The sequence below is a fragment of the Oncorhynchus kisutch genome, linkage group LG3 (genome assembly GCF_002021735.2).
Source record: "Oncorhynchus kisutch isolate 150728-3 linkage group LG3, Okis_V2, whole genome shotgun sequence".
Classification (NCBI taxonomy): domain Eukaryota; kingdom Metazoa; phylum Chordata; class Actinopteri; order Salmoniformes; family Salmonidae; genus Oncorhynchus; species Oncorhynchus kisutch.
Genome location: NC_034176.2, coordinates 18190437 through 18199278, shown reverse-complemented (window position 1 = coordinate 18199278; position 8842 = coordinate 18190437). Strand labels below are relative to the sequence as shown.

The 8842-nt window shown below is 39.7% G+C and overlaps 1 protein-coding gene and 1 long non-coding RNA gene across 4 annotated transcripts in view; one reads left to right on the top strand and one right to left on the bottom strand.

The window, feature by feature from the left end:
- The first annotated feature begins 1183 nt into the window (after positions 1 to 1183).
- On the top strand, positions 1184 to 4484 carry LOC116365707 (uncharacterized). Its single transcript, XR_004208147.1, has 2 exons — positions 1184 to 3419; positions 3716 to 4484. It is a non-coding gene; the product is annotated as an uncharacterized LOC116365707 (long non-coding RNA).
- Positions 4485 to 6238: 1754 nt separating this feature from the next.
- Positions 6239 to 8842, bottom strand: part of LOC109876399 (ankyrin repeat domain-containing protein 13A-like) — a 33871-nt gene continuing 31267 nt past the window's right edge. For 2 of the 3 annotated variants that reach the window (XM_020468823.2, XM_031818167.1), the window contains exon 15: positions 6239 to 8821. In XM_020468823.2, coding sequence (XP_020324412.1) covers positions 8617 to 8821 — 205 coding nt within the window. In that variant the 3' untranslated portion in view covers positions 6239 to 8616. The remainder of the gene's footprint in view (positions 8822 to 8842) is intronic. The other variant, XM_020468828.2, reaches the window with a different exon arrangement.

Here is an 8842-nt window from a genome sequence, read left to right as displayed (position 1 = left end):
AACCAATATGTATTAATATACATGTCAATAACTGTTTTTCATACAGATAATGTAATTTGTTATGTGTGATAAGTAAAACAAGTTATACTGTGTGGCTGACAAATGGTTGATGTCTTAAATGTTTTTTCAATGGATTTTTACTAACAATAGTTCCTCACCAACATGCAAGTTAAAAGGATTAGGCCTACCTCAAATAATGCAGTTAGCAGATGAGACCAAATAAGCTGCTAAAAGTATTTCATTTTTGGTTATGCTTTATTTCATAGTCCTTTATTTACCTGGAATTTACTTGGAAATGTAGGTGAAATGATAATAACATAATTATTGTTATGCATTTGGTTTCTGGGCCTTTCCCAATTGTTTTGAACCAGTTGGTACCCATTTGACCAGTTTCTTAGTAAATACCAGTTGCAAAGGGACTACAAAATATTTTCTCCTAAGTGTTTGTTGTTGGGATAAACAACTTCCAGTGTTTTCTGCCTTAAATCTGCCTAAATATTGTAGATAGGTCAAAGCTTTATATAATATGGATTGATATTTCGCCTCTCCAGACAAAAAACTAAAACTTTTATTGTCTCTCTATTTGATAAGACTGTTTGAACTGTTACTCAAATCAAAGCCTATCAGAGATTGTAACATGTTTCCATTTATTCTCGACCTTCGTTTAATTTATCTTCAGAGAATAATGTGTTGAGCCGTTTTAATTATGCTATATAATATTTGGGATGTTTTGTGATTTCGGTCTTTCTAAATAGAAAAGGAAGCATGGAGGCCCTGTATTTGTAGGATGTGGCAGCAAATGTTATCGTATACATGTAATGAGAAGTAAAAAAATAAATATATATATAAACATATGTATTACATCCTTGTGTTTTGTCTACTTTCTTCTTCTTTGTCTTCTTCTTCTTCTTACCATTACTATATATTGTATTTTTTTTTATAACAACAAAACCATGATTTGATGGCTTGCTGCTGTTCATCTTGACAGAAACAGTAAACGTAAGTAAATGTTCAGAGCTGAACGTGTGCAGAGGCAGGGGTGTCCATTATAGATAGCTGTCCCTCTCATGTCTTTGTGGTTGCCGTCGCTGTACACCCTAATGAGCGATTCTAATTAAAAGCCTGATTTGCAATATCCAGAAATCATCAACATACAACGGAATAGAACAGCCTCAAATGGTTTTAATGAAATGTTTTATTAAACAGAACAACTCCTCCCTGCCCCAGAAGACCTTGATCGCGTCAAGGTCCTCTGGTATGAGGAGAACAGAATATCAATGGGTTTGTTTACACAATTCCTCATTTGGGTATTTCTACATAGGGGAGCTGAGCACCACACATCAAAGCCCCTTTGTGTGGGTCGTTGCAGTAGAGTTGTATCTCAAACAGACCTGCAGAAAAGACATGAAAGGAGCACTGGCTCAATGGCTGCTCCTATATTACCATCTGCTTATTACTTCACTGTGTGAAGAAACGCTGCAGAGAAATTTAAGGACTACACTGTCACCAAAGGAACTACACAGCTTGCCACAATGTTAGACAAAAGGCAGACACCCTCAGTGTATAATGTATAACATGACGAACAAGAAGGGGAATATTTTGTCTTGTCATTTTCAGATCAGGGATTTGATTTTGCTATTCGAAGTAGCAACCCTCAAATTGCAGGCCTGCCTTTCTAACCTCTAGGCTACCACTATGCAATCTGTCTTGTTTCATTTCAAGGGTGTCAATCAATATGAGGCGCAAATACAGAGTAGATGAACCATCTGGTGTTTAGGGAAGAAGAGAGATACAACGTTAATTAACCTGGGATCTAAATTCATGTTCCAAAGATAGAAAAATAACAACATTAAAAACAAAAACAGAGTTCGGTCAATTGATGGAACCTACTACATGTGCCCGTGATTGCTTAGAAATTGATAATTTGGTCCAGAGCCTGATTGCATGTCTTCTCATCGGTCAAACCTCCTAAGCAACAATGAACAACATAGAGAGGGAGAGATCGAGAGCGAGAGAGCAAGCATAATGTATAATTGCCACAATCACCCATCCTTGCAAAATGAAACATCAACCCACCAACTCGTTGGCCTCTGAACAATACCTTCTCTCTCCCATCTTACCCCAAGCAAGCTTCGTTTTCTGTTTCCCTACAGGTTCCTTGTTGCAGTGATGATTTATGGGGCCAGGAAGACACCAAATGTATTTTCATCCCCATTTGGTAGAGAGACACTTTCCAGAAACAATTATGCTTCTGGGGCTCATTACAAGAAAATAGTGTTTGTATTGGTACTGGTACATGTGCTTTACTCGTGGCAACAGATGATGTGATAAAGGCCAAATACATCAGTCATGCACAGTAATGATGTAAGTCTATAACCCCAAGCATCTTAACCTTTATAACTTTACCCCATTGCTCTTTGACATTTCAGGAATGTAGGGAAAGTAATGACATATATGCACTATAAGAACTGAATTGTTTTCTTTCCTTACCAGATGTTTATTAGGCTATAGAATTCCTAATATAAGAGAACCGAGAACAAAATACCGAAAGAGTAACACATCCTTTATATTCTATCCGATAACCCACCACTACATAATTCCCTATTCAGTTCCAGTTAAAATCACAATGAAGTTAAAAAATATATTATCCGCAAATCACACTGTAGGCCCAATTAAATAAGTAACCGAGTACAATCACTAGACTAGATGACATTGAGCGATAGACTGGATATGAAACTGAAATACTGCGGCGTAGAGACGGTTAATTTTTAGTACTACCTGGCAGCTTTAGGACCCAGTGTAGGCTAATGTGATATCACGAGGGTTCCGCGAAACTTCCGGGAACGCTTGCGAATCAAACTTGGCCACTGGGTCTCTGCAGACAGACTCAGCTCAATGGGCAGACCAGTCCGGAGTATAATTTTCTCAAAATCTAAAGGCACAACCGAGATTCGAGACAATTTCTTAAGTAGCTGAACATGTTTTTACTGCAACCTTGTGAAAGCGATAAACTGAAAGGATTTCATTTTCGTGAAAAAAACTTTATATCAAAGGATTGCCTTCGATTTGTCGGTCTGCACATACGCAGTTCTGCGCGAGACGATCGTTAGACCCGATGACGAGTTTCTGCGCATGATCTTAGCTAGCCAACGTTACCATGACGTCACATACAAGCGTGATCGGGGATGTTGTATTGGAGAAGCAGTTTCTGTCTATCCTCCTACTGTATCGTCTTTGCTATTATTATGCTGGGAAAGTGGAAGCTTATTTTCCCTCTAGCATAATCATGTTGTATCCTAGTCGACAAAGCCTAATTCTGTATTTTCTATCCTTTGGCGCGTTTGTGAACGGGAACGGACAACTAGGTGACTCTAAACTAAACGAAAGGCCGTATGTAGTCCTACAGAATCAAAATTTGGGTAAGGTTTTATGCGGGTTAATGTGTAGCCTATTGCAGGCCCGTGTTCCTAGACAACAGGGGCGCACCTGTTGGCAATAAAATAAGAATGTAGGCTTATCTTCTAAATAACGTGTGTAGACGTATGCAACCTTGATTTTGTTATTTTAATGTTAATTGAAGGCTATTAGTGCCATGTTTTTTCAGCAAAGTCCTCCTAACCTGTAGTTCTTTATTTGCGATGTGTTCTCGTGAGAGGGCGGAGCCGCAATGAATGGTCTAAAATCTCTTTCATGTATATGCTTTTTTCTATTGCAGTTGTACTTATTAGCGTCTTATCTATCCTGCTGGTGGTGATGATTGTCATGGCAGTTTGTGTGTATAAACCATTGCATCGCCGGTGAAGCAGTGTACAGCAACGTCATGCCTACTGTCGGACTGGATCCAAGGGAATCAACAATCAAGGGAATCAACAATAAAAAAAAAAACATTGTCTACACATATCTGTCTGATAAACTGGAATGTTAGACAATAGGCACTGGGTCCCTCATTTTTATATAAACCTTATTCATCTTAGTTTTTCCCCCTCCAGTATAGACTACACTGGTTGAATTAATGTTGTTTCCAAGTGAAATAGATGTTGATGTCTGTGCCCAGTGGGATGTTATTGTGTTTAAAAAAAAAAAACTTTATTTAACTAGGCAAGTCAATTAAGAACAAATTCTTATTTTCAATGACGCCTAGGAATAGAACGACAGATTTTTTACCTTGTCAGCTCGGGGATTCGAGCTTGCAACCTTTCGGTTACTAGTCCAACGCTCTAACCACTAGGCTACCTGCCACCCGTGTGTCTTGATTAGGCCATATAAAATGTTAATTGATATGATTATTTTATATTTTTTGTGAAGGTAACAATATTCCTGCTGCTGTCATCATTTAATGGAATTTTTATGTATTGTTTATATTTGTCTAATATTATTTATATTTTTGCTTATTTACCCTGATATATTGGAGTATTATTAAAATGCCCCACCACAAGGTACTACTGAAGTAAAAAAAAAAAAATGATAAAAAAAACGAACATACATTGGGTTGACTGTGTGTGTTGAGTGACATGAATGATATACTACGTTGACATTTTAGTCATTAAGCAGACGCTCTTATCCAAAGCGACAGTGAATGCATACATGTTTTATTCTTACTACTCCCCTGTGGGAATCAAACCCACAACCCTGGCGTTGCAAGTGCCATGCTCTACCAACTGAACCATACGTAACCAAAGCTATGTGGACAACTGCTTGTCGAACATCTCATCCCAAAATCCTGGGCATTAATAATGAGTTGGTCCCCCTTTGCCTCTACAACAGCCTCCAATCTTCTGGGAAGGCTTTCCACTAGATGTTGGAACATTGCCTCCATTCAGCCACAAGAGTATTCATGAGGTTGGGCGATTAGACCTGGCTCCCTGTTGGCGTTACAATTCATCCCAAAGGTGTTCGATGGAGGTAAGAGTTAGGGAGATGTCACCCTATCCCCTCAATAGTCCTGCCTCCTGAATCAAAGTGTTTGACATGGGGAGGGGACCAGTAACTTTATTATCAATCTTTATCAGTGTAGAAGCAACAGTAATTCTTCATGCTTTGGTTATCATACCTTGATCTGGGGAGTAGATCCCTCCCTAGCGTAAGGTACAAGACCAAGTTGATTGGGGCATGATCTTAGATCCTACTCTGACAAGCATTATAAATATGGGCCCAGATCCAGCAGAGCACTCTGTTTCCATGACTATAGATTAAAGGGATAAGTTCAATCAGCCTCTTTAAACTGTTGTTTAGTGAATGTAATGACAAATATAAGTCTGATGCTCATTGATGAGTGTTCCCATCAAGAGTGCTAATGCACAACACACACATTCGTGTGGTGATCAAATGCGTGAAGAGGCTGTTTTGAGTGGCATGCCCCCAAGCTGTAATGCTGAAAACACGTAAGATGTCCTGATGTAGCTGTTGGTTTCAAAGAGATTCTCAAATGGCACTCACTCACATGCCAGTCAAAATTAGAAGGGATCAATAACACATTACGTGACAGAAAAGGTGACAGCATTTTTCTATAAGCATCTAAAATGAAAATCTGCCCCAAACCATAAATCCCTCGCCTGAAATGTCAAATTGTACTAAAATCCACAATGAATAAGAATATTTGGAAAAGACACCCAAAACGATTGGAAAATTGGTTTATCCCTTGTCGCAAATTTTTTTTGTGTCTATAATTTTGGTTTTTCATGTGAAATCTGGAAAGATGACGGATGTTTGATTATGAAATCACTCTTAGTTCATGAAGAGGGCTAATAGAATTTTCAATTCCATTTCAGGAGTTGATTCCTTCTACACAATATAGTGCTCATGTACTGTACTGTATATCCGCCATAATATTCTTATGGCATCCAATTTAATTACTGCAAACAGTTCAGACGTTCTAATTTGTCAGTGTGGATACATGGAGCAGATGTCAGGATTTGAATGAAGCCAGTTACAATATTTAGCCCAACAAAACATACCATTAATTCATAGATCTATAGGGTAATCCAACAAAGTATATACCAATGATTATTGATGAAACAATGCACAGGAAATTGCTGTGACATATTAATCCAGTGTTTAGCTGTCCATTTCACAGATTTTAGAGTCATTGAATGGTTAATGATCAGAGCAGGCATTTGTCTGACTAAACAAATGAAGGATTGTGCTTTTGTGATCTGAACAATGAATAGGTTTGTGCCATCTGCTGTTAATCTTAGCAAAAAGACTTACTTGTAACAGAATCAGCCGCAGTTCACCCGAATTGAAATAAAGTGCATTTATTGAAGAAATGTTTTTTAATCCAACATCACAGTTTACAAATGTTTTCACAAATTCTTATTAACATGTTAAAAAATAAGCTTACCTGCTAGCAAATAAAGCAGTAAAAAGACTTTTCCCAAGAAATCTAATCAAAGCGAACCCTGGTACATTAGAGACTGTCCTACGGTTTGGCGATTTGATCATTAGCTGTTTAGAGCTCTAGCCCCCAGAAAACAGAACAGACGAAGCGAAGCATCAGAAACATGTCCAAAGTGCTGTTGGTTATCACTGTAATTAACTACATTGGTTAATTCATTTTTTATCCACCAACACCACTGGATAGGAAAATTTTTTGAAGCCCCTTGATCACAGCTTTAAAAATGAGACCTTTCAAATGTTCTCCGGTGTCTTTAGTAGGTCTGGCCTGAGTGGCATTATAACACTAACACTGTCTGTGGCCTAAGCCCAAATGGATCCCTAGACCCTACTATGCCCTATTGGGGAGATCTGCAATATGGTGAAAATGGCCCATCAGAGGAAAAGGTATTATTACCATATCGCATACATCTGTCAAATCTTATCAGATCTGTACAAGAGCATAGGTAGGGTCTAGGGATCCATTTAGAATTGGACATGTGAGAGAGGAATGCTTAGCCTGGTTGCCAGTCTCTGTTTAGCTAACATTCCACTCTTTGTACTCTATGTCATGTGCCAAAGATATTGACTGGTACCCAGACTAGGAAATGCTCCCTTCAGTACAAAATAATGATGCTACACGGAGCTGGCATCCATGTTTGATCTCAGATCTCTTGCACGTCACTCAGCCCACAGGTCGGTCTGTAGTTGCAAGATAAAAAATAAAAAAAAGAGACAGCAGTCCTTAGAACCCTGTTGTGTTTGAGGTCTGATGGCCATATTCTTCTACATTTAAGGGACGAAAAATGTCATCGCCAATAGATAGCCTACAATGATCCATGTTTGGACCTTGGTTGCTTGCGAGCGCCTCTGAACCATGTGTATGCTACTTTATCATCCACCACAGGTAGGCACAGTGGCTTCTGCTATTGCTTTGTTGAGTTGTGGTGCTGATGCTTAACGGTGCTCAGGGACCATCGGTGATGGCCAACAAGACGGACCACCTCCGAAATAACAACCAATTTAATAACACCTGGTTTCTGGTGCAAGTCAAGAACCTCCGTCTTCTTGTGCATGTTTGAATTATCATGTTCCTTTTCACACTGTGTCAATTACAACACGAATACAAAACATGAATTCCTGCAGCACAAGAAGAATCTTACTTTAGTCTTTTCCCATGAATTACAGGTTTTGATTGAAAGTTATGCAGTGTCAGGCAAACAAGAAAAAGGGAGGGCAGCACCACCAAGTCATACTGTTAGATGCCATCCTGTTCAAAGTAGAACAAATCCTAATCGATGACCAGAAAACTGCATTCGATGTGTCTACAATAAACTAATATACTGCACTTTCACTATAGTTTCAACGAAAAGGAACTGTAGAAGAATGGAACCCTGAGATATTCAATCTTTCAGTCTGGCTGTGAACCTCTGTCAAATGGCTGTGTGAACACTGGAGTTCCATTCCCAGAGTCATATTCATAATAGGGCAGGTAGTCCCTACCTGTTTCAGTCAGCTTGCTTCTGTTTGGTGCCTCGTGGACACGACCCAGAGCTCTGAAAGAACAACCTTCCAGAGCCACAACTAAAGCAGCTAACAGCCACAAGCGGCTGGTGGCACCTTAATTGGGGAGGACGGTCTCATAGAAATGGCTGGAATGGAATCAATGGAACGGTATTAACCACAACAAACATGGTTTCCTTGTCTTTGATTCCATTCCCCCATTATTGTCATCTGTCCTACCCTCACCAGCCTCCTGTGCTACCTGCCACAGGTTTAACCGGCTCTTGGCAACACCCAACTAATTCAAATCACAGGTTGTAACCCTGACATTCCAGTGAAATGAAACAGTTCCCAAAATAATCTCAAAGAATACATGGATTCCTCTTCGGGAGAGTGGCTGACTCTTAAAAGGACAGGAGGAATCAAGGATTTGACAGCGTGTACACTTTTGAGACAGAGCCTAAGTGTTATATAGAAATACAAATATAGCAACATATTTGTTGATGTTTTTTAAACAAAAATAGGTATCAAAGTATTAAATACAGATGGTTATGTTAATGACAATGTTGTTACATGGAGGTTTTGCCGGTGTCATGGTGGATTGCATTGGAGAAGGGCAGGTATGGGGGTTGGATTGGGAGGGGGTGTGATGGTGGCTGCTTCTTGATTTATAAATAGTTCATGCAGGTATGGCAAGGCGTGGTCTTAATAACCATTTTCCCCCCTCATATTTTCCTCTTTTTACTTCTCTGTGAGCGAGAGCTGCAATATCCTCTCCAGCTCCTCCACTTCCTCTTTCCTCCTCCTCTCCTCCTCGGCTTGGGCCCGGGCCGACAGCTCCATGGCCATGCGGAGGTCCATGTCAGGGCTGGAGGTCGAGGTGCTTGAGCTGGCCAGACTCGATGTGGTGTCTCCCAAGTCCACCAGCGCCCCCTCTGTGATGCTTCTGGAACAACAGGTGTTGGTA